At 36.5% G+C, this 27,587-nt stretch overlaps 1 protein-coding gene across 10 annotated transcripts in view; it reads left to right on the top strand.

Moving 5' to 3' along the window:
- THOC2 (THO complex subunit 2) overlaps positions 1-25,636 on the top strand; it is a 49,126-nt gene extending 23,490 nt beyond the window's left edge. For 2 of the 10 annotated variants that reach the window (XM_021548460.4, XM_085570476.1), the window contains 25 exons: positions 13-114; positions 1,296-1,380; positions 2,333-2,426; positions 2,855-2,935; positions 3,227-3,323; positions 5,047-5,164; positions 5,663-5,842; positions 6,461-6,625; positions 7,295-7,570; positions 8,004-8,145; positions 10,450-10,607; positions 11,448-11,576; positions 12,067-12,198; positions 12,282-12,466; positions 13,198-13,382; positions 13,672-13,774; positions 14,141-14,577; positions 15,438-15,496; positions 16,997-17,032; positions 21,024-21,161; positions 21,511-21,580; positions 21,657-21,814; positions 22,416-22,492; positions 22,593-22,640; positions 24,787-25,636. In XM_021548460.4, coding sequence (XP_021404135.1) covers positions 13-114; positions 1,296-1,380; positions 2,333-2,426; positions 2,855-2,935; positions 3,227-3,323; positions 5,047-5,164; positions 5,663-5,842; positions 6,461-6,625; positions 7,295-7,570; positions 8,004-8,145; positions 10,450-10,607; positions 11,448-11,576; positions 12,067-12,198; positions 12,282-12,466; positions 13,198-13,382; positions 13,672-13,774; positions 14,141-14,577; positions 15,438-15,496; positions 16,997-17,032; positions 21,024-21,161; positions 21,511-21,580; positions 21,657-21,814; positions 22,416-22,492; positions 22,593-22,620 — 3,235 coding nt within the window. In that variant the 3' untranslated portion in view covers positions 22,621-22,640; positions 24,787-25,636. Of the gene's footprint in view, positions 1-12; positions 115-1,295; positions 1,381-2,332; positions 2,427-2,854; positions 2,936-3,226; positions 3,324-5,046; positions 5,165-5,662; positions 5,843-6,460; positions 6,626-7,294; positions 7,571-8,003; positions 8,146-10,449; positions 10,608-11,447; positions 11,577-12,066; positions 12,199-12,281; positions 12,467-13,197; positions 13,383-13,668; positions 13,775-14,140; positions 14,578-15,437; positions 16,320-16,915; positions 17,033-21,023; positions 21,162-21,510; positions 21,581-21,656; positions 21,815-22,415; positions 22,493-22,592; positions 22,641-24,786 lie in introns of those variants that run through there. The other 8 variants (XM_031504792.3, XM_085570475.1, XR_014952401.1 and 5 more) reach the window with 7 other exon arrangements.
- Positions 25,637-27,587: the final 1,951 nt, after the last annotated feature.

Raw genomic sequence — 27,587 nt, 5'->3', positions numbered from 1 at the left:
TAACTCTTCCAGGTACCGTCTCTATGGGCAATGGAAGAATGAAACATACAATAGTCATCCACTGCTCGTGAAAGTTAAAGCTCAAACCATAGATCGAGCCAAATATATCATGAAGTAAGTAGTCCATTCCCATAAATAATTATAAACTGTAGTACAGTGTATTGCATATCTCTGGCTGGAGGAAAAAAAAGCTTGACAAAGACATTCCCTGTCCAGTGACTTAGTAATTTCCCAAATAGTCCTTGTTAATAAAGTATTTAATGTATTGTGATTAAAAACCATGAAATAAGCAAGGATACAGACAAATTTGTCACCAATAAGGGTATATAATCTCCGAAAAATGTCCCATTCAATGATTTAAAACCTTTTCCGTGGGTAAGGTTTATAAATTGTCCTGCTTATGAAATGCACAAGTGCTACATATTCCTCTCCTCCAAAGAGTGTCAAGGATCTTGTCATGTTCTCTGTAATTTGAATGTATGGCAGTAGGTTGAACAGAATGTTTTATTCTCACCCTCAAGTAGGCTCACAGCAATTTCAGATTTACCTCACATTTGATGTCACCATCAGGGAATTAGGTTCACCATTTGCCAAAAGCAAATAGTGTGTTACAAGGTGGATAATCAGAACCTTTCTATATAGGCAAGACAGTAATTGTTTCTGGATAAAAGACTTTGCACTCAGAGCTGTGAAAACTAGGAACAACTGTTTTGATTCCCTTCTGACTTGCTGCATACACCATAAACCTTTCTTCCCTTCCCCTGGACAATGGATTTCAGTTGTGCAGGTGAACTACAGTGCTGTCAGTTGTTGAAAATCATTATGTGCTTAATTAATTTACTGTCAACTTCAGGTTTCAGATTGAGCTCAGATCTTCAGCAGGAAATGCTGTGGAACTGTAACACAAAGAAATAAATACTGTTTTTCAGTGAACAGAATGCAACAAAAAATGACTTAACTACAGCTAAGTTAAATTTCCAAGAGCAGCTAACAGCATCACATGGTAGTTCAGTGTATGTGCTACAGGTTTCATTGAGGCTTCTGAAATGTTTGAAGTTAAAGCTACAATATAGTCCATAGTGATAGAGGGACAGCTGGGCTGGTGGTACTGTCTGCATCTTGGAGGATTTCTCAATTTCCAGTTTTTAATGGATTAACATTATGCTAAGATGTCTTGAAAACACATTTCCTAGTGAGAGTTTAGTCTGAGATTAACAAAGGTGATCACAGAAACTGACCTGTTCTTTTAATATTCTTCTATTGTCTTTTGTAATAAAATATGTCCTCTTTTACAGGCGTTTAACTAAGGAAAATGTGAAGCCCTCTGGAAGGCAAATTGGGAAGCTCAGCCACAGCAATCCTACAATTTTATTTGATTATGTATGTAGTTACATGTATTTCAATGCCATTTCATCCTGACAACAGATAACTGAAGATCAGGAAGGGGCCTGCAGTTCTATCTTTATTATTTTTTACTTTTAATGCAAATTTTAAAATATAGTCATTAATAATACGTAGTAAAATATTAAATGTGGAAACATCTCTTGAATAATCAACTGCAGAAAAAATTTAATTTCAGATAGCACAGGTGGGTCTCAGGTACAGGGATTGCTAATCAGGTTATGCAGAATGCAAATTCAGGTCAAGTTGCTCTGACAGTTGTCTGTGAGTGGGATGGAGAAAGATCAGGGTAATTTAGAAGAAAACTTAAAGCTTTGAAGTCTGAAATACATCTAATGAAGTTGGGAAGGATTGTTAAGATTGCTTGGTGCTACAGAGTTCTGGAGAGGTGTAAAAATATGTTGATGGGCCTCCATCTCATTCACAAATGTGACCTAAGAGTATGGATTTACCAGTTTTTAGATTGTACTTGAAGTTACTGCTTCAATATACATGTGTGTCATGTACCAAAGAGAACATCCTAGAACTTGATTAATACAGTTTATTTGTAGTCTTTCATGACTTAGCTTCATGGTTTTATGGTTTTGTTTTGAACAGTCTTTTATTGTAGTATGTAGCAACAGGAAATCCTGCTGCTAAAGTTTAGGATTCTTAAGAAATATTAGGAAAAAATGTTTTCATTATTTTATTTGCCTATAATTGGAAAGAGAAATTATATGGAATTATTTTTACATGTTAGAGACATGTTTCACTTTAAGGTACTAGATAGATTAATGAGATTGCCTACTTGATGGTTGTTTAGGACCTTTGAAAAATTAATTTTAAGCATGTTTTCTGTAGGTTTTGAAGACAAGTATTGTTAAATGCTTTTATTATGTGAAAGATAAGAAATACTGTCCCTGTTCAGCTGAATGTCTCTTGTAACTTGCAGATTTTATCACAAATACAAAAATACGATAATTTGATAACTCCGGTTGTTGATTCGCTGAAATACCTCACTTCCTTGAACTATGATGTCTTGGCATGTATCCTTTGATATAAATTATTTCATCACTTATTGATAAAGCTGCAGTTGTAGCCAGATTAAATTTGTTATCTGTGAGTAAATATTGTCTCTGTTTTTTGCTGCTTTTTGCTGGAAATTTTAGTTAAGTTTGCAAATACCTTTGCTCTTGTAGTGTGTTATGGAACCCTCTCTATTAATTCTTTCACACTATGAAAAATTATTCTTTGTTTTTACTAATTTCACTCTTGTAGGCATAGCGATCCTGTAAATAGGTAAATACTGCTTCTAGGTTACTATTTCATGGTTTTATTTTTTTAAAACCATAATTATGTTAGGGCTTGCTGTACTTATATATCATGGTCATATATTATAAAAGCCAGAAAAAACAAGTCTGTAACTTTTGTGCTTGTATGTTGAAGAAAAATACCTTCTTTAACTCCACTGAAGATTGTATCATTGAAGCATTGGCAAACCCAGAGAAGGAGAGAATGAAGCATGATGACACTACAATCTCAAGCTGGCTGCAGAGTTAGTATTCTTGTTTTATTTATTACAACAATGTTTTTAATACTTATTACAATGATGTTTAAAATACTCCACTCTCCCATGATCTATTCAGCCGTTGATCATTATGATCAATATTTCACTTGTACCTACTGGCTAATATTTTTAGCAAAATAGAGAGCTGTCAAGTTTAATCAATAGGCATTTTTTTCCCTTTGTATTCCAGAAATGCATGTATTGCTAAAATGCCATATGCAGTTTGTTAATGTTTATTTAATAAACAGGTGTAGTCATTGCTGTTTTTCTTTGCTTTAGGTCTGGCAAGCTTTTGTGGTGCCGTTTTCCGAAAATACCCAATTGAACTTGCAGGCCTCCTGCAGTATGTAGCCAACCAGCTGAAGGCTGGCAAAAGGCAAGTATTGCACAATGGAGCCTTATAAATTCAGTTTATATGAAGTGTTATTTAGGTGTTTGCTGATGACAGGCACTTGATGTAGTTGTTGCTCTAGCAGTGGCAAACTCCATTCATAGCACTGGGAAGGTTAAATAGCGAGAGAAAGAATAATACACTCTTTAGTACATTACCTTTCCTTTAATTGTATAGCTGTGGCATTCTTGAAGCAGTGCTTTTTCATCTTTAGCTTATTTTAATAGTTTTTTAACACCTAACCAGACAGGGGAAAAACCCTTCCAGTATGTAATTTCATCGTACACATTATTGTACATTATTTAAAAAATAAGTATCCATTATATAAAGCAGTGTGACTATAATAGTTTGTTTTTCTTTTCTCATAATGTCTTCTCTGCAGAGATGGCTCTTAACATTTTAATATTATTTAAGTACTTTATCCGATTGATTTAGTGGTAGTTGAATTGCTTCTTCATGTGTTACTGTCAATCATAACTCAAAGTTTCCAATTTGACTTTTCCTTTTGTCTTTCCATCGTCATCACTTAGTATTACTGTTTCATTTACTTATTTAATTTTAATTTTATCACATACGTATCAACTTTTTTCTATTAGAAATCCCCATATGGTTACTGAAAGGCACCTTACCAATGGTGGTAACACAGCCTGTTATTTTAGGGTAGTTATGCTGAGAAATGTAGTTTTTTCCCCTTCACTGCAAAATAGACATTCAGTCTCATATACTCCTCTGTCCCTGCATTTGTTCTGATGATGGCAATCACACTGAGCTACAGAGGAATGGTAAGTAATGTTTATAGTCTTTCCTCAAAATCACAACTGCAAGTATTTTGGGGAAAAAAAGTCAGTGTAGTACTTGGGATCATAAAAATAAAAGGGATTTACTGGTATGGCCAGTTTCATAGGACTGCAGTATTCAGGTATTGGAGCTTATGCTAATATTGCACAGTTCCTAGACAGAAAACATACTTATGGTTGGAACAGCAAACAAAAATATAAGTGATATGAATTATTTAAAGATAAAATTCTGGTTTGGAAGGCATAGGTAAATGACTTTATAAGTAAGTCACACAAATATCAGAAGTCAAATAGAAAACACTGCTGCTTTGTGTGACTTGGGATACAATTTATTACACTTCTGTTGAGGAAAAGTAATTGTCCTTATGGAATTCAGAGCAGGAAGTAAAACCTAGTCTCTGGGCAGGATGTTTATTGGAGTATTTTGTATATTGTGTTTCAAGTAAAAATAAGATATTTTCCATGTTTCCAAGTAACCTCTCCAGACTTGACTTTGCCAGTACATTTCTAAGGCTGTGTACTATTCTAGAAACTCTTAACAAAATATAAAATACTCTATATTAATGAAATAACTGTATAGATACAGTTTGAAACTGTAAAGCAACAAAAGGGAGCAATAAACTTGGATTAATTTTCTTATACTTTATAGCACCACATTCGCTATCATCTTCAAAAACAACTAAGTTGTTCTGAAATCCAACTGTTGAATGACTGCATTGCTTTTAAGTACAAGCTTTTTACTTGCAATAAAGAAATTCTTGTGCTTGACATACCAGTTTCTTCTTGAAAAAATAATGGAAATACTGTTTGACATGCATTGTGGTGCTGCTTTGTAATATATATTAAATCTCAACTTCTGGTTCTTAAACAAATTGTCTTGTTTTTACTCCACTTTTCTGTTTCCTTTGCAGCTTTGATTTGCTTATTTTAAAAGAGGTAGTGCAGAAAATGGCAGGAATAGAAATTACTGAAGAAATGACGATGGAACAGTTGGAAGCCATGACTGGTGGAGAACAACTGAAAGCTGAGGTGTGTTTGTGTTAAATTTAATAACTATTGCTTTTTGTTGGTGGTTCTAAAGGCTCTGGTTCAGGAACTCTGGCAGCATAGTTGATAAAGATGTGTGCTTTATCAGAGTTGCCCCCTCTTTTGAGCTTACAGGCCTTGAGACAGGCAGCCAAGGCAGTGTAGATGTGAACCTTAGTTCTTGTGCATCACAGCAGCTCATATTCAGGAGAGATGTTCCATGACAGATCTGTGCATTCCAGCACCCACTGAGCTTGGATGTGCTGCAGTCCTGCTGGCCCAGCCCTGCTTGGGGGGAGTAGCAAAAACTGATTAAAGTAAGCAAGACTGGTTAGTTTCTGATTCTTCTATACATACATTGCAGTACAGGATCCAGGGAGTTTTACTACTGGACAGGAAACTGTTGCTGTTAATTAATCAGTATTTCTGCAGTCAGCTCACATGGATTCCATTCCTGATGCACTGTTTTCTAGTTTGGGTAATTTTTTCTGTACTGTGCAGGGTGGATACTTTGGCCAAATCAGGAATACAAAGAAATCATCTCAGAGATTAAAAGATGCATTATTGGACCATGATCTTGCCCTTCCACTGTGCCTGCTTATGGCTCAACAGAGAAATGGTGTCGTCTTTCAAGAAGGAGGGGAAAAACATCTAAAGCTGGTGGGAAAACTGTATGATCAGGCAAGTAAAAACACCTGTATTTATGATATCACCTTCTTTTTGTTAACTTCTAGTGTATAAGCACAATATCTGAGGATTCAGCACATAAATAACAATCTATAGAATTAGATATGAGAATCTAGTACTATAAATACAAATACATAGGATTTTTAAAAATAATTGCAGGATTGCTCTATTAAAATATATAGGTGCATTAAAAGTATATTATATTGACAAATGTCCTTTGAGTAAAAGAGCAAAGCATCCTTTGTCATAAAAAGTTAAATTCTTATTTTTTAAGTGTCCATTGTGTTTTCCTAATCTTACTTTGGTAGTGAAACTTCCTTTTTTTTTTTTTTTTTAAATAATTCTGCTGCTGCCTTAGGCAGTAGGAGCTAATTGCATTTTATTCTGGTAGAATAGAATGCTTTTGAGTTTTGTTGACTATTTTAGGTGGGGTTTATTATTTTATTGTTCTTCCCCGATGAGAAATTTTTTGCTCTACTATTTGGTGTTAGCATTTTTGACAAGAAACCAAAAGGAAAAAAAAAAAAAAAGCAAGCTTTGAAGCTCTCCCTAACTTAATTATTGAACAAAATAATAATGTTTGCTAACTTGTTGTATTTTTTATTTTTGTAGTGCCATGACACCCTGGTACAATTTGGTGGGTTTTTAGCATCCAATCTAAGCACAGAGGATTACATTAAGCGAGTGCCTTCTATTGATGTTCTCTGTAATGAGTTTCACACACCTCATGATGCTGCATTTTTCCTCTCAAGACCCATGTATGCACACCACATTTCAGTGAGTACAACTCTTCAGTTTGTCTGCTTGTAGTGCTGCTCTGGTACCTGTTGCTAGTACATGTGGTAGGTTCCAGATAAAATTTGTTTGCTAAATAAAACTTGCAAAGTTTTATTAGTAGAATTAGAAGCTGTGGGCTGGAAGAGGTTGTCCTTAATATTCTTAGAAAATATGGTCCATATGTCAACTTTCATACAACTAACAGGAGTTATAGCTAATGAAGTCACCTCTGTGGATGTCTTGGGCTATCAGTAGGAATTCTCCCTCCCTGTTCCCTCAAATGTGTAAGTTCTTCTGCAGGTGTTTTAGATGGATTTTTGCTGTGGAGGAAAGTGTTGCAGCTGCCAAATGGTGTCCTATCTCAGGAAGTGTCAGAAATTAATTTCTTCCTGCATCTAAAAAGTTCAATATGGAGAGCAGTTTTTACTTGGTGTTAACATAAGGTGGTACTGTAACAACAGGTAGCAGCATCAGTGAAGAAAGACAAATCCATCCAATGAGGATGAAGACTAAAGCTCTGTATGAGGTTATTCAGTGCTTTGTGTACTGACATTTCACAAGTAAATGTTATATAGAAAAGTTTCAGAGAGAAGTTAAATTATATTATTAAGTTTAATTTTTGTGTATATAGATTACAGTTTCTTATTTCTTTTATTTTTTTATCCACAGTCAAAGTATGATGAACTAAAAAAAGCTGAGAAGGGAAATAAACAGCAGCACAAAGTTCATAAATACATTACATCATGTGAGTTGGTGATGGCTCCTGTTCACGAAGCTGTGATTTCTCTGCACCTCCCTAAAGTCTGGGATGACATCAGCCCTCAGTTTTATGCTACATTCTGGTCTTTAACAATGTATGACCTTGCCGTGCCACACAGCAGCTATGACAGAGAAGTCAATAAACTTAAAGTCCAGATGAAAGCCATAGATGACAATCAGGAAATGGTATGTTAATATAATTTTGTGGTCCAGTTTAAGCTTTCTAACCTTGAAAGAGTTTCTTTTCATGAAGTATTATATTAAGCTTGTTTAGATCTGGGCAGTTTTGTTACCTGGTTCATCCATTTGGATTTGCCACATTAGCATAATTTGGATTGACTTTCCTTCATAATTCTCATGTTGAAATTACTAGTGACTCACACTAAGTGAAAATTACTGGAAAATCAGTTTCAGAAAGCAAGTCTTGACACCTGTATCTATGGTTTGTCTGTTCACTTTTGTCTTAACTATAGCCAGTGTTCATAAAATCAGTTGGTTATTAGAGCAGAACATTTTTGAGTGATAAGTTTTTCAAGTATTTAGTATTACTAGGAACTTATTGCTCTGTCTATAGCAAGATTAGTTATAATACTGAATGAGTTATGCTGACATTTTATAGCCTCCAAATAAAAAGAAAAAAGAAAAAGAACGTTGCACAGCTCTGCAGGACAAGCTCCTTGAAGAGGAGAAGAAGCAGTTGGAGCATGTGCAGAGGGTTCTACAGAGACTGAAACTAGAGAAAGATAACTGGCTTCTGGCAAGTAAGTGTGTCTAAGGGAAATGCTGTGATGTTTTTGTAGTTGTCACTGTCTCCAGAACTTTCTTGCACTAATACTCTTAATGTTTATTTGAAAATTTGATTTTTTTCTTTGTTGAGGTCTGTTATAGCAAGGTAAAATTTTAGTTAGAATGTAATGTGTCTTTACAAATGCTGAGTAGTTGGTTTTCATAGAGAAGGTTTTGTTTCTTATGATGTCAAGACCTTTTAAATTTTGCCCTAATTTAGAAAAATAAGTTAGAGATTGACAAATCCAGTGAAAGCTTGTAATTGCAAGCTGGCTTGTACTTGCTAACTGCAGTTAGAATGCTGCTAAGTTTGTATAATTGCTACAGGACAAAAAATAGGCATGTGAAGTCTCAATGATTCATTTGAGTTAAATTACTTTGAGTCCTGTGATTAGGAGCAGTTTGCCAGGGTTTGTGTGGTGGCATAAACCCTGTTCCAATGACAAGATAAGTGTTGTGCCAGCCTAACAGCCCCATGCAGTGAAACAGCATGCACATTTTTCATAGAGCAGATATGCAGCAAGCAGAATCAAGTCTTTTCTCCTACAAAAATGTCTGTAATGTTTCATGTTGCTTGTGAACTCTGCTGGTATGGTTAATCTGAAATGTTTTTCTCTGGTCAGTTTTCTTCTCTGGATGAACTTTGAGTTTGTAACTGGAAGTAGTAGTTCGTCTGTCCCAAGAAGCCTAGCATAATCCAGTGGAAAAGAGTTTTGTTGTCCAACTCATGTAAGATCCATCCAACTGGTTTAATGAAGAAACACTGTTCCCTATAAATATTTAATGTACTGTAGCAAATTAACTACAAGAAATTACTGGTTGAAAAGTTACTGCCTGATTAAAACTTGGTCTAGAGGTGACTTGGTAAATTTGTCTACTTAAAGAAGCACTCAAAAGTGTGTAGAAAATAATTTGCATAGGTATTCACGTAACTGTTTGTGGGATACTGGGAATAGCTTATTGTTGGCTTTTGTACTTGGGCTTCAACTGAAGAAAGTTTTCCAGCATTGTATCCAGAGGCAAGCTTAGTATTTCAGCAGTTTACCCATTAAAATAAATAATTTGTGATTGTACTGCTTGAGGAACTAGAACAGCAAATCCACTGTAGTAGTGGGTTTATTATTGTTCTTAAAATTATTGATATGCAATTTGTTTTTTTAAGATTAGCTTCCTGTCTACAGACTTTTGATAGTGTTTGTACCCTTGAGAAGAAATTAATTTTTGGCAGATTAGCCTGGTGGCTTTAGCAATTGGAGGCCACCTGTTCTGACTGGTTGTTCACTTGCTTTGTTTGTACACTTCTGAAGCAGCACACACTTGATTGTCCTATGAACTGTGATTCCCTTGATAGATTTTTTTCCTTGTTTTTTAGGTAACAAATGTTTGCTATAACCTTTGAGGTGTAGATACTAAAATTACACAAAGTCAACATAAGGTTTTGACAGTCCTTTCTTGAGCAAGCTTTATTCCATGACCATCGCAAGATTGAAGCAAGTAAACCCTGGGTATTATGACTTGTGGCATGTGCAAAACCACCAGTGGCCCTTGTGAGGATTATGGCTGTTCTTCCTTTGAAGGCATCCACTTGAAGTCTTTAGTGCTGTACTTTTCTTTGACCTTGCTTTCATGGTGTACATTCCTCTCAGCTTGTTTTTATGATTCTTGTTGCTGTGGAACCAGTTTGGGTATGTGTTAGGCTGTTGAGTTTGCCAGCCTGTGGTTGGTCAAACAGAAACAGGTAATTCTTGAACTTGTTACAGTGCAGTCTTTTACTCAGTGGTAGAATGAAACTTTGACAAAATGTCTGTGTATTGGGGTGGTGGTTTATTGAAGGCTGCTGTTCTTTGAATTCCTCTATGTGTTTGATTTTTGTGTTTTGAAGGAAACCAAACAAAAAGTCAGCCCCATGTAGAAAGATGAAAGAAAGTGTTCTAGGAAAATAGCAGGTGGTGGTTGCTTTGTTGATGTGCACAATTTGAGCAGGTAGAGAAGTTTACTGAAGCTTTCCCAGAACCTGTTTTTAGCCCCATTGTGTGAAGGAAGAATTTTGCCAATATGAAATAAAGATTTGCAACATCCACCCTGCTATGCTATCTCCACCCTCAAACAGTTGCACTTACATTGACGTTTTCTGATCAACACCAAAGATACGTTTGAAATCAAACCACCAGAGTATGAATCTATCATACTGAACTTCTTGGGAAGAGAGTAGTTGAATGATAAACCATTAATTTACTTTATTTTTCTTTTCTTCTTTCCTCTCTCAACTTTTTTTGAAGAATCTACCAAAAATGAGACTATCACCAAATTTTTACAGTTGTGTATATTTCCTCGCTGCATTTTTTCGGCAATTGATGCAGTTTACTGTGCTCACTTTGTTGAACTGGTGCATCAGCAGAAAACACCTAATTTCTCCACGCTTCTCTGTTATGACCGAGTAAGTAGTTACAACTCTGTGTGTGTAATTTCATCATTACCACTACAAACATCCCAAACTAGTGTCTCCCCTGCCTCTCAAAAGAGGTAAAGATCTGTGACAATCAGAAGTTCACTTTTGTACTTCATATCCTCTGATCAAAGTTTTCTTAAAGCTTCAGGGGTTTATTTTCAAGAAATGTTGTTGGTGTTTTACCCTAATGAGTCTGGAGTTTCAAAGCAAAGTCATTAGCTGCCACAGGAGTTGTTTTCAGGTTTTGTAACCTTTAAGTAATCTGCATTTCTATAGCCTGCTGTCATCCTTCCATTTTAGCTGTGTGTGCCCTTCTGCTGTAGAACCAATTTTTTTACTTTTGTCCCACACCAGCAACATCCTTGGGACCCTTCTGACCCTGACAAATGGTGCTCCAGACAGGGGGCTTGTTATTGTCACGGCATCTGCTCTGATTGCATGTATCCAAAAGAGCACTTCTATTCAAGTAGCCCTATCTGATGGACCTGTGTGGGCCAGGGGAAAAAAAAAAACACAACTATTTTGCATCAGCTTGTCTGGGTATTTACTTCTACCAGCTCAAATTATTATTAATTTGAAAATAAAACACTTTTGTCAGTGAAGACACTTGAACTACCAAACAGTGTCAGCAGCAGCTGTATGCTTGGATTCTGGGCTAAGTGTGAAGGACCAGCAGTTGGGAAACAAACAAGGTTATATAAGTAGTCTCTGTGGTATTTAGAAACCAGCTTAATGGTGGTTTAGATGAGAGAAATTTATAAGTTTTGATAAATTTTTTGCTTTGTAATTCAGTATGGTCATAATAATGTTTTCTTCCTCTATTCACAGGTTTTCTCTGATATCATATATACGGTTGCAAGTTGCACAGAAAATGAAGCCAGTAGATATGGCAGGTTTTTATGCTGTATGCTGGAGACTGTGACCAGATGGCACAGTGACAGAGTCATATATGAAAAGGTATAGGAAATTAATAAAATTAGTTTGCTCATTAGACTATGTTCTAGCCATCTGTGTAATCCAGCCCAGTAAAAATGGGTTTAGTGACACTTAGATTTAAAAATAGTGCAATTGGATTTTTCTGATAGCATAATAATAAAATTGACTTGTATTTTACTATAATTCATGTTGTTTTGGTAGAGGTAATTTTGTATGGTGTTAAAAAATATATTTGCTAAAAAACACCCTTTCCATTTCTGATTTTCGCATAGCGTATGTTGAAGATAATTTAGGGAGTATATGGAAACTCTCTTAATACTCTTTGCACCAGCTAGTTAAATTATGAACAATCTTTTCTCTCACTCATAGCTAAAATGTCGATATAAATTAGCTTAAAAAAAATTAGTTTTATAAAGTATGATTGTTTCTCATTCTTTAGAGTTTAGAATTTAGAATTACCAGTTTTGTTTCCTGAAAAATAACTTTTTCCTATTTGTTGATGTGTATGTAGGAATGTGGCAACTATCCAGGTTTCCTAACTATATTACGAGCAACTGGATTTGATGGTGGAAATAAGGCTGATCAATTGGATTATGAGAATTTTAGACACGTGGTACACAAATGGCACTATAAATTAACTAAGGTAAATAGACATGCAAAAAACCTTATTTTTTTTAATGCTTGAAAAAAACCCTGAACATAAATTAGCTTTAATTTATGTTTTAGGCTTCCGTGCACTGTCTGGAAACAGGTGAATATACACATATCAGAAACATCCTGATTGTGCTGACCAAAATCCTTCCATGGTATCCAAAAGTGCTGAACCTGGGTCAAGCCTTGGAAAGAAGAGTACACAAGATATGTCAGGAAGAGAAAGAGAAGAGACCTGATCTATATGCATTGGCTATGGGGTAACAACACCTTATTTAAGAGAGTGGTTAAAAGTGGATCATGAAAGGCATCTAAAGACTCGGAACTGTTACAGTCCTAATATTTGATTTTTACCTTATCACAGAAGATTTCGCTATCCTGCATCCTTGTGCTGGCAGTGTGAATGAAAACATTCATTTTGTGCTGGATGATCACTAATTTCCTTTACAAGACTCTAGTAAAACCCTTAAAATAGTAAAGATTTCTACTCACAAGAGCATAGCTTAATTTTAGAGAAATAGTATAGCAGCAAGGAGATAGGAGGGGTAGTAAAAGAAAGAAAGCCAAGGGCTATTGCTGCAAGACTGGTTAGATATTGAAAGTGCGTTTGATTCTAAAATGCTTAGTTACATGTTGCATCTTCCTCTGGTGAATGTGGAATCATCCTCGTATGCCTGAGGGGCAGTTCAGGTTGCCCTAACAGTTTCAAGTTTTGTCAGCAGTCAGTTTGTTCTGTGTGTTTGGCCAGGAGTGTGTGTGTGTGTCGTGGTGAGGAAGAGGGTGTGGAAATAGGGCTGCTTCTGTGTCTAGTGGGTTTGTTTGTTTTTCTTTTTCTTTTGAGCTCATCAATATAGGGGGAAGAAACTGTGTATCAGTTAGGAAAAACTGTGAAATAAATAACAGATGAACTGTTAGATTAGATCCACATTTAAGATTCAACCCATGTTTTGCTTTATGTTTGTGCATATTTAACAATCTGTGCGACTTGCAGCTATTCTGGACAGTTGAAAAGTAGGAAGCCTTTCATGATACCTGAAAATGAATTTCACCACAAAGATCCACCTGCCAGGAATGCTGTACCTGCAACAGTACAAAATGGGCCAGGTGGTGCTGGGATGCCTACGTCTCTCACAATAAATACAGTTAGACTGGAGGAGGGCACTACTGAGGAGACTGGTAAACACACCTATGATTCTTATATGTTTATTTTTAGTAGAATTTTTCAGACATGACAGGCTTCTCTCAAAATTTGCCTCATTAAGCTAAAAAGAAAAAAAAAAAGTAATGCTGAATAGGATCAATGTGTGTTCTTTATTTTTAATTGGTTTTGGAAGAGAGTGGTCTGCTGCCTATTTTAGCTGTTAGCTACACGACCTGACATGAATATGCTCAACTGCTTGTATTTTAATCAGTAGGTTATAGATTAACTTGTTGAAATAAAGCTGTTCTTTTTTTTTTTAAGCAGATAAACTAAAGGAGAAGTCTCAGGGTGTGGTGAAAGTTATTAATAAAACTGTCAACGCTACACCGAAGGTGACAACGAGCAATGGAAACAGTGCATCTAATAGGTGAGAAAAACTATTCTTACACATTCTCTATTTTCTTCCTTCCAAGCCACAGAAATACACTTGGAAATGACGTGCCTTTGAATTTTACTATTGGGTTCTGTGGAAATAGTGCCCATTGATTAAAGTTTTAAAAACTACATTATTTCTTTCAAAATGCACAGTTTTACTGATAAATGCATTTCATTTTAGCTGCGAAAGATAAAAGAGGACATTTCCTTGTTGCTGTTCTGATAAAAAAACAGCAAATCTGAAATCATAGTGTCTGCTCCAGGAAATTCTGTCAAACATTCAGAAATAAAACTTCTGTGATACAGCTAGAGCTGTGTTTTGTATCCGTGCTAATTGGCCATTTTATTTTTGATGCAGCAAAATTATTAAAGAGAAAGATGATAAAGAAAAAAGTGGGAAGGAAAAAGATAAAGAAAAAAAAGAAAAGACTCCAGCTGCCACTCCGGAGATGAAGGCACTTGGGAAAGATGGGAAAGATAAACCGAAGGAAGAACGGGCAAACAAAGATGAGAAAGCAAGAGAGATCAAGGAGAAAACGCCAAAATCTGACAAAGAGAAGGAAAAGGTGAAGAAAGAAGAAAAAGCTTCAAAAGAAGAAAAGTCCAAGACGGTTGTTACCATCATTGAGTCAAAGTCAACTGCAGAAAAGGAGAGAGAAAAGGAGCCATCCAGAGAAAGAGATCTAGCAAAGGAAATGAAATCTAAGGAAAATGCTAAAGGAGGAGAAAAGGTGCCAGTAGCTGGGTCCTTGAAGTCACCTGTTCCCCGATCAGATACATCAGAATCTGAAAGGGGTAAGTTTGAATATTTGGTTTCTATTCTCGTCTAGAAAAATAGAATGTGTCACTTGAAAATCACTGAACGTCAAAAAATGCTGGAGAAGCTGAGAGAGAATCACTATATAATAAGTAAGATTTTGGCACTGGCTTTTAGATGCAGTCAATATCTAAAGGATATGGTCAGAATATCTCCAAAAGGCAAACTATGGGAATGTGTGAACTTCACACATCTCCAGTGAATGCTTGTTCTCACAAAGCCTGCTGTTTTTTAAATTTAAGTCTAAATGGTCTTATATTAAAATGTGTTAGTATAGCTTTGACCATGCAAGTTTTGCAAAAGTGTAAAGCAAAAACTTTGTGTGTATTTTGAGAGCTTCATGACAACCTTTGAATTGGAAGAAAAACAGGGAAAGTGAAAGATATAGGCCTTTACATCCTTAAGAAGGATGCAAAAAAGCTTTATCAGTCCTTTATATTAAGGGTGAGCAAATCCTTAAATTATTATCTGAGGCTGATGTTGAGTTCTATATTCGTGCTGTTTAGAGCAAACCACATAAGGGAAGGCTGTAATGCATTTTATAGAGTTTACCTGTTCAGGGTCTTCATAGAAATTCTGAAATTCAGATACTGACTTCCATAAAATGGAAGTTTGGAGTGAGCATAATTTTGCAGCAGTTTGTTCACATTATGCTTCTGCTGCAGACTTTCATAAAGATGGCTAAGGTATGCTGCTAACTCTAGATAGCTTAAGGAGAACAAAATTCACGTAGTGGTAAGAAATCTGGCTGTAATTATGTTACTTCAGAAAGTGATATTATTTGATTCTCCTCTTTGAACTGTGTTTTAATAATGCCATTGTTCTGTTCTTTCCTCAGAACAAAAACGCCGCAAAGTTGATACACATTCTTCTCCATCACATTCCTCAACAGTAAAGGTTAGTATAGCCTGAGGAAGGCAGCACCCATGTTAGGCTCACAAGTTTGGGATGCCGGTATTCGACTTCCTTCAAGTTTTGTGCCAAGTATACACTGGAACCACTGGAGGTTTTATGTTGCATTACAAAATGCATTCCTTTTCTTTATTGGCGGACTGTCTTTTTTTCTATAAAAATATTTTTTAATTAACCAAAATAATGCTTCAAGGACCTAGCACAAATTTTGTAAAATAGTATTTGGAAATTTCAAGAGAATTTTTACACAGAAGTGCCTCATTGCTTTAAGCAGTCAGTTTTTTTGGAGTGCAATGGTAGCTACAAGCAAATGAGTCTTTGCAACAGAGTGGAGCATATTTTTCTGCACTTCTTTGAAGAATATGTAGCACTGAAGATTCCTGGATGATACGGGATGTACGATACCTCTGAATTCATCAGGCTTCTTGATGAGCATCATACCGATATGTGCCTTCTAAGGAGGAGTCTTGAAAGGAGTTCCATTTTAAAGTCTCCTTGGTGATCAGTTCTCCTGTAGTTGTGTATATTCAGTGCGCATGCAGCTTCTGTTGTACCTTCCCTTCGAGGTTTGTTTATTTCCAATGGGTTCCCACCATGTTGAGCCCTGCGTTACGATAAAACCAGATGTGGCCACCAAGCCTCCTACCCAGCAAAGAGAAACCCCAAGCACTCAAGCGCAGCACAAAACCATGGGCGTAGCCTACTTGAAGACTCAGGGTAGCCATTCCTTGCTCCATATTTATATTATTTCTAAACCATCTATGTTCATGGAATCTTTGAATTTGCAGTACGTTGAACATTTAAAACTGTAAGTTACCAATACTTCATCGAGAGCACTGTGATGGATTATGTGGGTCTTTAAACTTCACCATCTTACCAACTTTAGAACAAGTTCTTCTCTTTTTTCTGTTTTTTTCAAAGTACATTTTTTTCTGTGTAAGATTTACTTGAAATATTTAACTTAATTTTGGAGAATTCAAATAGTTTTTACTAGTTTTGAGGAAACAGGTGACAGTGATAACTCAGTGACAACATTTTTTATAAATAGCAGCGTAAGGTCATTCTCAAGTGACTTCTACCACATTTAACTGAAAGTGGAGAAGATACAGGTTTAAAAGTATTTTAAACCTGTTTCACCTCTTGTTCAGCTATATTTAGAGTTAAGACTACTTTTTCTTCATATTTTTGTCTAGTCAGGAGAGTGTGTTTTCACTGTTTTAGGAAGAATTAGATGTAGACTTATTTTGTAGTTTATTTACTAGCAAAGTCTAGAGAATACGTAACAACTTTCTTCCCCCCTCCCTCCACTTTCTTTTTAAAAAGAGTTTCAGTTTCTAGCTTTATTCAAAGTATGGTATTAACATAAGATTTATTCCAGAAGGAGTAGCTGTTTTTTGTTTCAAGGGCACGGCCGTGCTTCCCAAAGTCCCTCTGGTTTCTGAAAACTATTCCAGCTCACGTGTCATCTCCGTTCATTTTCTACAGGACAACCTCAACGAACTCAAGGACTCTTCAGCAAAGGTTTGAATCTTTTAGAAACCAGCCAAGTTTATTTTCATGTTTTGTTGCAGAGAGAAGTTAACTTTTGCCCTTGTGGCAAACTCCCATCAGAAATTCAAATTCCATTTGAGTAAATACTAGCATAGTAATAGAGGGATGAATTTTTTTGTCCTGGTGTGTAAATCCTCTGTACAGGAGATACAGTTGATAATGTAGAAGCAAGATAACAAAAATCCCCTGAATTTACCTTTCTGTCAATATTTTGAAGAGATGTTATATGTATGTATGTGTCTCTTCTAGTCCTCTCTAAACTTTTGAATACACAGAAATGTCCTTATGATTAAGCCATATATTTGGCTGAAGACCTAATAGAACAGCAGTTCTTAGGATTGTTTGAGAGGTTTTGAATATACCAATTACAGAACAGTAGTTAGTTAAAGAATATTTGAGAAGTCTCTGGACTATTGATACTCTTTTCCCTTACAACTGTATTCATATTCTAGTACTACAGTTTTGTGTTTCTAAGCATCAGAGACCGCCTCCTGAATGATTGTGTATTTGCTTCCTGTAAATACACATCAGTTTCATTATCTTAGGAGAAGGGATACTAAAGAATCCTCTCAGGAGTTCATAGAATCAGAATCCCAGGTTGGAAAGGACCTCAGGGATCAGCTAGTCCAGCCTTTTTGGCAAAAATGTGGTATAGGCAGGCTGGCCCAGCACTCTTGTCTAGCCAGATCTCACAAGTGTCCAGTCTTGGAAATCCATCACTTTTCTGAGGACAATGGCTGATTGTTCTTGGTGTGGAGTGTTTCCCTCTTGTGTCCAACTGGAATTTTCTCAGGAGTAACTTGTATCCATTACCCATTATTTTTCCATGTTGAAAGGACATCTCCCTTGGTAGCCACCCTTTAAATACTGGGGCACAGGGCGAAGGCCTCCCATACGCCTCATCTTCTCGTGGCTGAGCAAACCCTGATCACACTGCCTTCCCTCGTGTGGGACCCCCCAAGCCTTGGATCAGCCTTTGTGGCCCTTCTCTGCCCCATCTCCAGCCTGTCCACATCCTTTTTGCATAGCAGGGACCAAAACTGAGCACAGTGTTCTGGGTGTGGCCTAACAAGCCCTGGGAATAGTATTTTAGATAAATTCTGTAACTATTTTGTTGTTCATTTTAGAACTCGATCACATTGTAGCTGTTGTACAGTAACAGTCACAGCACACCTGCTGATACATCAGGGGATGTGACTGATAGGAAATGGATCAAATCTTCTAAAGTGGCTTGAATTCACAGTCAGTGTCAGTTACACACACAGTTAGTGTGTAACTGAACTGCACAAAGGTTTATTGCTGGGAAAATGCTGACCATTTGGACTTTCTGGATACTTTTTGGTTTTACCTAGGGTTACCTATATTCACTTAATTTAAAAATGTACTATGGATTTCCATGTTCTGTATTTACACTGTTGTTTTAGTTGTAGTTATCTTTATGCAAAGTGTTCAGAACACTTTGTACATTTTAAATCTATATAATTGTGATTATTTAATGGACACTTGCAGGTGGATTTTTGGTTTTTAATTGAATCTTTCCAATACCAACTGTATCTGATGATAGGGATAGTGTATATGGGCAACATCCTTTCATCTTACCATTGATGAAGCTGCAGTGTCTATAGATTGAATCTAGATACTTTTATAAATCATCGTATCTTGCATATTTAAATTTTTTAAACTAGAAAACTATAGTATTTGTCTTGAGCTTATCTCTGCCTGAAGGGTGGTATAGGAGAATCTGTAAAATCTCACTTTTCCCTTCCTTACTGTACAAGTCAAGATTCAGTTGGTTAATTGAAATTTTGCGTATGTTTTAATTACTTAAGCTAAAGTTTTATTTAAAAATATTTACTTTACTCATTAGCACATTGATTTAATTAAGCAGGCAGTGGAACTATTTGTAATGAAATTAACAGCAAACAGCTTTATTTTTCAAGTTAATTTGAAAAGTTATGTTTTAGAATTAACTGTAATGTGTTTGTGTAGACATAGCTGGAAGTGTGTTGCAGTTGTGTGACCTTTTAATGGATTTATTCTTTAAGTGTTTGGGGAATTCGGGGGGTGCCCAACCCGTTACTTCCTTTCCTAAATGTTCTTTTCTAATCTTTCTCACTTAATGAACTAATCTTCACTCTTCAGTGCCGTTCTAACAGACTTAAAGCAGTTCATGACAATGTTCCCTGTACATGGTGTAAGACAAGTTAAATATTCTTTACTTCCATGTACTTACTTGGGGAAGGGATGGGATGTTCAGATGCCTGTAAGATTTATGAGTTCAGCTTCCACTGAAAGTTAAAAGTCTAGTGCTCTTGTCTGCTTACAGGGATTTTGTTTATTCCTGACTTTGCTCAGTTTTTGGAGCCAGAAGTACTGGTTTACACTACAGATTATTAAATAAATGGTGCCAGATGCGAGTTAGGGTTTGTTTGGTTTTTTCTTTTTTTTCTTTTTTTTTTTCCTTTGGCATTTGTCCAAGTTACAAACCACACTAAAGCACCCAAAATTTGATGTGCCATCAGCTGGCGGCATTTCTAGAAGCAAGTTGATGGTCTATCTCGTAAAGGCGATGGGGAGGATGGATGAGTTTTCCAAAACTCTGCATTGGAATTATATAAGAGCATGGAATCTGTCATGAACAGCCATGAGAACACAGGAAATGGAACAGGAGAAAGCAGAGCTAAGAGGTTGCTTTCTCCTGTGGAAAGCAGCTCTAGGAGACAACTGAATGAGGCTATTTAGAGACAACATATTTGCATGTCATTGTCAGCAAAGAAGAGAGCAGGAATAAATTTACTCATGGAATGGCTTTGTAGGAAATTGAGTAAGAAAATAGGAGTGAGGGAAAAGCAAAAGAAATACTTAGTGCAAGAAGTATTGAAGGTTCAGTCTGTTGTAGGAGAATAAAATTCCAGTGAAATAAAGGAAAGAGACCTAAATTTTGTCAGTGTGACATAGGATCACTAACATCAGGTTTTGGTAAGTTAAACATTAACTGAAACTAGAGAAGGACAGAATTATTTTAGTTTTTAAAAATGAAACAGTTGGTTTGGTTCAAGTGATACCTTGATTGTTTTAAATAATCTTCCACTTACCTCTTTTGCTGGAGTCCTTTTAAGTAAGATGTCTCTTTAAAAAGAAATACAGAGCACATTTTAATAAAGGATTTTTGTCCCCAAATAAAATTGTTAACTTAAGGAACTGGAGAAAGAATGAAGTATACTGATTTAAATCTGTGTTCTGGTGTAATTTAAATACTAAGGGAAGTGGCTTTAATTTAAAATGTGCTAACTATATAATTGTTATATAGATCTAACTATATAATTGCTTAAAAAGACAATTACTGTAATGTATCCATATTTATATAACACATGTGCAACCTGTTTTCTGGAGCTTACCAGAATTGGTTAGAAGAGATAGTGGAGTAACAGTCTAGAACATATTAGAGAAAATTCTTTTCTATGTTCAGCTATTTTTCTCATTTGAAGGTTAGAAATTAGATTAAAAGACATTATTTAAAGTATTATTTTAAATAATTCGTTGATAAAGATTATTCTTTAAAAAATAATTACAGCTTGTTTAAGCAGTTGATTCCTTTCATTTGTTCTGGGCAAGACTGCAGGTGTTAACTTAGTCCAGTAGCCTTCATATCCTCTTCCTGTAGCCCTGTGTCTAATTTGTGTTCATGCATCTAATAGTCCTGGTGAACAGTGTTGTGTGTATTTATTATAAATGTTTCAGTTAAGAGAAAATATTCCTGAATTGAGTACATTGAGTAAATAAGCTGTAGAATAAATTATAGATGGCAAGTTGAGCATGTCTTCAGTCACTCTTTGTTTTGCTAATAAAATATTTATGTTTAATATTTGAGCTAGGTCTGATATGTTAGAATAAGGCTTCTTTTTATTTACATGTCTAGGAATACATATTAATATTTGGTGATGTTGCCTTAATTTAACAGCACTACATAAACCACACTACTCCAACACTGTCCAAGAGTAAGGAGAGAGAAGTGGAGAAGAAAGATTTGGACAAGTCAAGAGAAAGATCCAGAGAGAGAGAGAAGAAGGATGAAAAGGACAGGAAAGATCGAAAAAGGGTTGGTGACATTTTTAATGAACTAGTTTAGACAGTTGGTATGTCCTTGGAAAGCTTTCTGTTCCGAGCCCTTGCAGTAATAATTGGCAGTACAGCCCATTTGAGCAGCAGTGATCCATACCAGAGGTGGCTTTTTTTGTTCTGTTACTCTTTCAAGGGTTGGTTTGCAGTAATGTATTCAAACCTCTGCTCCTGCCAAACCAATCTCCAGAAACTTCACATGAGATGTAACACCTCAGTTACATTCTAAGTATCCAAAAATTAGTTCTCCAACATAAGAATGCAAGCAGGTGTTACTTCAGGGGTGTGTTTTAATCTGCTAACATCTGCATAATTGTATTTGGTGCCAGGATCATTCAAACAATGACCGAGAGGTACCACAGGATTCAACCAAACGACGCAAAGAGGAAAATGGTACAAGTATGTATTTTACTTTGTGTGAGTGTTTGTCAGGCTTTTACTTGTTGTGAATTACAACTTTCTGTTCTTTTTTTAGCTGGTTCGTCAAAACATAGCAAAAGTGAAAGTCCTTCTGATTCCCCTCGCTTAAATGAAAAGGAGAAGGAGAAAAACAAATCAAAATCTTCAGGAAAAGAGAAAGGTGATTCAATCAAGGCAGAGAAGATGGAGAAGAGCTCCTCTGGTAGTAAAAAGGTAAAATAACCTCCTGTTTTTTGTTATTGTTGCTGACAGAACAGGCTGATTTTTTTTTTTTTTCCTAAAATTGCCTGCTGCTTTATAGCCTAAATTTAAAAGTTATGCTGTGAATGTATAAGAAAATGCTTCTGAAACTTCTCATTTATCTTTAAATATCTCAGCAGTCATTCCCTGGCAGGAGCAAGATAGTTTGGAGGACTAGTTCATTTTGGCAGTAGCCAGAAAAATTCAGAACCTACAGATTCCAAATAATCTAAAATATTTGCAGACTGCTCTTAACTTACATATAAACTAGCCTGTAATTAATATTTCCACATGCATGTGTCAGCACAGCTTCTTTTGGTGAAAGCAGATATGTTGCAGTTACATTTTTATTCACCAATCTGTGGTTTCCAGTTGCAGCTCTGCTGCTGGCACTTACCAGGGAACTGTATGAGAAAGATAAAATAATCTCAGAAATCACAGAAGCTGAGTACTGTCATTTTGAATTATGATTTTTTTTTTTAGCTGTCCAGTTCTAATGTTAAATGTTACAGTCCTGAATGTCCTGTACAATGGGTACCATAATAAGCTATTTCTCATATGTGTGTTTTTAAAGGAATCAAGACATGATAAAGAAAAAGCAGAGAAGAAAGAAAAGCGGGACAGTACTGGGGGGAAAGAAGAAAAGAAACAATATCCTTTTAAACATTGACATTTCAGAAAATTTCTACAAAAGAGCTTTATTTTATTATATGTAGCAATAGATATATTTTTTCCTTAACAATGAATTTACTCATAAATCTTCAGACAAGCATAGATAATGAAGATTCTTTCAGGAAAGGTAAAAATGTTTGTTAATTAATTTCTTTGATTTGGTATCTCCCCATGGGTCCCATTGACTGGTAATGGATATACAGACAAAGCAGCCTAAAATCACCCAGAGTGGTTGGATGGTGTTTTGGGGGCTTTTTAGTTGTTTTTGTTTGTGGGGATTTTTGGTTTTGATTGAAGATGTGTCATGTTTGGGGGATTTTGTGGATATGGGTGGTTTTGGGTTGGGTTTTTAAAATGTTACTATTATTTATATTTTAAAAATATTACTAGTATTTAAAATTTATTACTGATTGAGGAGAAAAATATTTCCCTGTTATCATCACAGAGATTATATAGATGCTCAGATTTCTTTTTTTTTGGGGGGAAAAACGAAGAGGTGGAGGATGTGGCATGTCAGCAGTGTTTGCTGAAGTTGCATCTTTGTTGCTTTTTCCAAGAAAAGTTGCCATACAAAAGCAGAGGTGGATTTATGTAATTCTGATAGTCATCAGCCTTGATAATCTATGTGTTACTTAGCGAAATCTTGCCTCATATGTAGCAAATTCAAGTTTTCTATCTTTATCTTACTTCAACAAAAGCAGGAGCTTTTAAACCACAATGCTACATAGTGCAGTTGGTCAGCTCATTGTCTCTGGATAATCTTTTTTCTGGTCTGATCTGAAGAACAGAATGAAGGAAAACTGGCATGGAAACATGGACTATTTAGAGAAGGAAACTTCAGAGTATTTTGAGTGACCCTTATTCAGACCGGATCTTCTGGAAAAATCAATTGTGCTTTGTAGTTGAGGCTCTGAATGGTTGGGGTTTTTTTCAGACCTGTGGAACTATGTGGACACTTAAATATTGTTTTATGGGTATGAGGGCAGGTATTTTTCCTCTACATTGAGCAATTGTAAGAAATTTTGAAATGTTTAATTTTCAGTTATTTGGGAAGGAGAGTGTCCCAGTGAGCTTGAATTAGTTCACCTGATCTATCCAACTTTAGTCACAGACAGCTATTAATCTTTATACACAAGGCAGTTTACAGTTTTAGATTTTAAGGAAAGGAAGAAAAAAAGAAAAAACAAAATTTGAATGTCTGAGAAAAGTCTTCACTCCTGTTCTGTGACCTCAGAGCAATGGGGCTTTATTTGAAAAAGGATCTTGTGTTCCATTTGGTGTCAAGGCTCATTCAGGCTGGCACTTGAGGGCACGTAAGTGAAGGGGTTTGGGTAACACAGCTTGTGCTGATTCCAGGTGCTCTTCGGTGGTAAAATGATGGGAGTTGAGGTTATTGCTTCTTAGTACTATTTCTTTTTATCTTCTTGAAATAATAAAAGATACTTCTGTGAATGTTTTCTAAACTGAAAATTATGAGCATTCTCTGGAAAGAATTTGCTGGAATTTTCTTGACTCTTTGTCCTTCATAGTTGTTACTATCTGGTCACTGTAGAGGAATCTCAGTTTTTTCGCTATTTTTTTAAATGCTGTTTTGGAGCAAAAGGAAAAAGGCAGTCTTGGTAGATGAAGTTCACTACTGAGCGCTTACAGCTTCTTTAATAGTAAAATATGAAATTTTATCTTGACTAGGAATTCAATATAAAGTGAAGATTTAAGGATATAAAATCATTAGTTAAAAAAGCACAGCTATGTTCTGCTGAGTGTAAATAACAAGTGCTCAGGTAAATGTCAGTTGTACTGTGGAATTCACATCCAGCTGTGTAATGGGCTGAAATTTCTGGCCTGGAAGTCTGACAGCACCCCACTGTGTGCATAGTGAAGTATGAAAAAGTGCTTTGTATAGGAGCACAGTTGTGGAATCTCATCCTGTGCTCCTGTTAAATCTTTAATATCATTCTTCCTAGTGTACAATGTCTGACTGCATTTATTTCTTACCTAATTTAGAGATAGTAAGGTTTTCAGGGGGTTGCTCCTCTAAAGGAGTTTATACCCTCACAAGTGACTACTTGTTTCCTATTTATATGTTTAAATTAACATTTCCCTACTTACTTAATGTAGTTCTTGCTGTGGAATTAGCTAGAGTTAGGGAATGATAAAAATAGTTTTATTTTCTCCCTCATTCTTTGAGTTGTGAATGGAATAAAATTCCATGAAGTTGTGAGATCAGTGTTCATTTGAACATCTAATTCTAATTATGCACACCTTTGTTGCAGGTGACATTGAAATGGGAAGATATCCAGCTGTGACCAGAAATGTATTTTCCAGAGTATAGATTGCACAGAAAATTGTGAATGAAGAGGACCCATCTGCATCCTTAAATTATTCAGTTCTCTGCTTTATTTCCCCATGCTAAGGACTTAAATGTTAAGTTGTACATTACTGTATTTTTAACTTGTTGCTTAGTTTCTTATACATTTATTTTCAGTACCTGGCTGAAAGTGTTACCTATTCCATATTTTAGCACAATGTGCTGCAAACAAACAGTTGCCATAGTGCAAATGAGGTTTCATGTGTACATAGTTCCACTTCAGTTTGTCGAAAATACTGCCTGAGTGTAGTAATTCTTTCAATTTGAAATTGCATTCTTTTAGATGTTTGAAAACCACAAATAAACAGTTATTCAGCATTTTTGGATTTACCTCATTTAAACTCAGTTTTTATTTATTACTTGGCCTGTTTTTAATATCGGTAACTAAAAAAAAAACAAAGTGGGAGCACTGTTTTCATGCAATGCTTAGGGATTATTTGTATATTGTGTATAACGTTGACTTGTTTAAAAAAACAATGAATGAACCCTGTCCCATCCCAATCTAAACCTGTGCTCAGTTGTCCCTTGTCACACCTTTTGTTTGTCATGTTGTTTTTAGATTGATTGGAAATGCTCTCTTCAAAACTGAAATAAATTAAGTTTCAGTTACAGCTACAGGAGCTTTGTATTGCTGAACTTTAGTCTGAAAATTTCACAATGACATTTTTAAAAAAAAAAGAATTTTTTTATCTGCTAAATTCTACCAGTGTAACCTTTTTTCTAAATAAACAATAGTTTTCTCAATGGGTCGTAAATCATTCTCTGTGTGGTCACTTTATTACTTCTCTGGATTGTTATGAAAATTGGATGTTAGTTGAAATAATGGTGGGGGTGGTTTCTGTACCTGCCTTTTTAGTGCCAAGGGCTGCTTGTGGATTGTGTGGTGCCTGCTGTGAAGTGACAGATGTGCTGCCCTTCTCCAGCAGTTTCCAGGAGCTCTGGGTTTGCCTTCCTGCATTAAGTCAAGTTTACACCTTTCTTTTGAGCCATTTGTCCCTTGTCCAAATGCCATTGAAATCTCAATTTTGTATCAAATATTAATACTGTTAAACATGGGGACTTTTAAATATTTGGAGGTGTTGGTTTGTTGGGGTTTTTGTGAGATTTAAAAGAAATACAATAATATAAAGGGAATTTTGATCAAAAGTTCAGTATCCCCGGTGCTGTATGCTTTCAGTAATCCGGGATTTGGAACAGAAGTGTGTTTTCTTGATGCATGCATTTGAAATACTGAATATTAAGAAACTGTAGTGCTTATAGACTTGGTCAGTAAAACTCCTGATCACCTTTATTCTGATTATTGAGTGAATCAAAAGATTACAAATCCTGGCCCTGCAGTGGAACAAAGACAGACAAATTGGGAAGAGAATTGGGTAAGAGTTATCCAGCTAATTGGAGGGGAGAAAGAATTACTAAAAAGAGTAACTAAGCTAAATACTCAGGTCCTTTTAATTACCTCATTGGAGCAATCTAAAATGAAAGACTTCTGTCAAAGTCACACCAGTCCTTGGGCTTTACTGCAGTGTCAGTGAGGTGAGGTTTGGGCAGGGCTGCCACACCGAGGTGCGGTGAAGAAGGTCACTGAGAACAGGAATCTCCAACAGCCAGGAGCTCATCCCAGACACTGACAGGGAAACTGAAACTAAAATTTCAAATTCAGCCTGGAGGAAGCGTGTACCTGTCCTGGCAGGAGGGTTTGTCCTCAGCTGTGCTGTGCTGGCACGGCAGGAGCCGTGGGGTGTTTGCACATCCCTGGAAGCAGTGCTGGGGAGGAGAGGGGGTGTGGGATGTTACACTGACCCTGTCAGGGGTCAGGCGAGCACAGGCACAGCCCCGGTGAGCTGCAGCAGTCAAAAGGGAACGATTAAACTTCGTGCTGTGGCTGGGATAACTTGGATGTGCGATGCAATGTCCTGATTTCCTGACAGAGGACACAGGAAACAGTTTCTGGCTAAGTTCATGAAACATCTTCAATCATGCTTGTTGGGAGGGTTTTCTCTCCCAAATACTTTGCAACTGGTCCTTCTAATCCTTCTTCCTTATGTGGGTCTCTGCTGGGAGTCAGGTGCATTTGTGGAGACAGCAGCAAGGGTTTGGTAATGGGAGTTGTACAGAGTACAGCCAGGGGCAATCAGTGAGGGCTGGAGAAAGCCTGGAGCTGGCCGGGTTGTGTGGCTGTACGTGCTCTGGCATACTCATTGACTTTGTGCCCTGGTGGCTGAGAAGGCCAAGGACATGCTGACTTTCATAAAATAATGTAGCCAACAGAACCAGGGCAGTGACCATCATGTGCTGATGAGGCCACACCTCAAATCCTGCGTCCAGCTCTGGGCCACTCATGGCAGGAAGAGCACTGAGGTGCTGGAGCCTGTCCAGAGAACGGCAACAGAGCTGGGGAAGGGTCTAGAGCTGAGGAGAAACAGCTGAAGGAGCTGGGATGTTCATCCTGAAGAAAATGAGGCTTGGGGTTGACCTAATAACTTTCTACCTAAGCAACAGAACAAGAGGTAAGAGCCTCAAGTTGCTCCAGGGGAGGTTTAGATTGCATCCGAGGGAAAGCTTCTGCACTGAGAGGTTGATCAGGCATTGGAGCAGCTGTCCAGGGCAGCGGTGAAGCCACCATCCCTGGAAGTGTTCAAAAGGTGTGTGAATGTAACACTTAGGGCCGGGTATTAGTGCTGATCATGGCAGCGCTGGGTTAAGGAT

This window comes from Lonchura striata, chromosome 4A (assembly GCF_050655825.1).
Source record: "Lonchura striata isolate lonStrDom1 chromosome 4A, ASM5065582v1, whole genome shotgun sequence".
NCBI lineage: Eukaryota > Metazoa > Chordata > Aves > Passeriformes > Estrildidae > Lonchura > Lonchura striata.
Note: the sequence above shows the minus strand (reverse complement) of the source record. Positions and strands in the feature narration are given on the sequence as shown.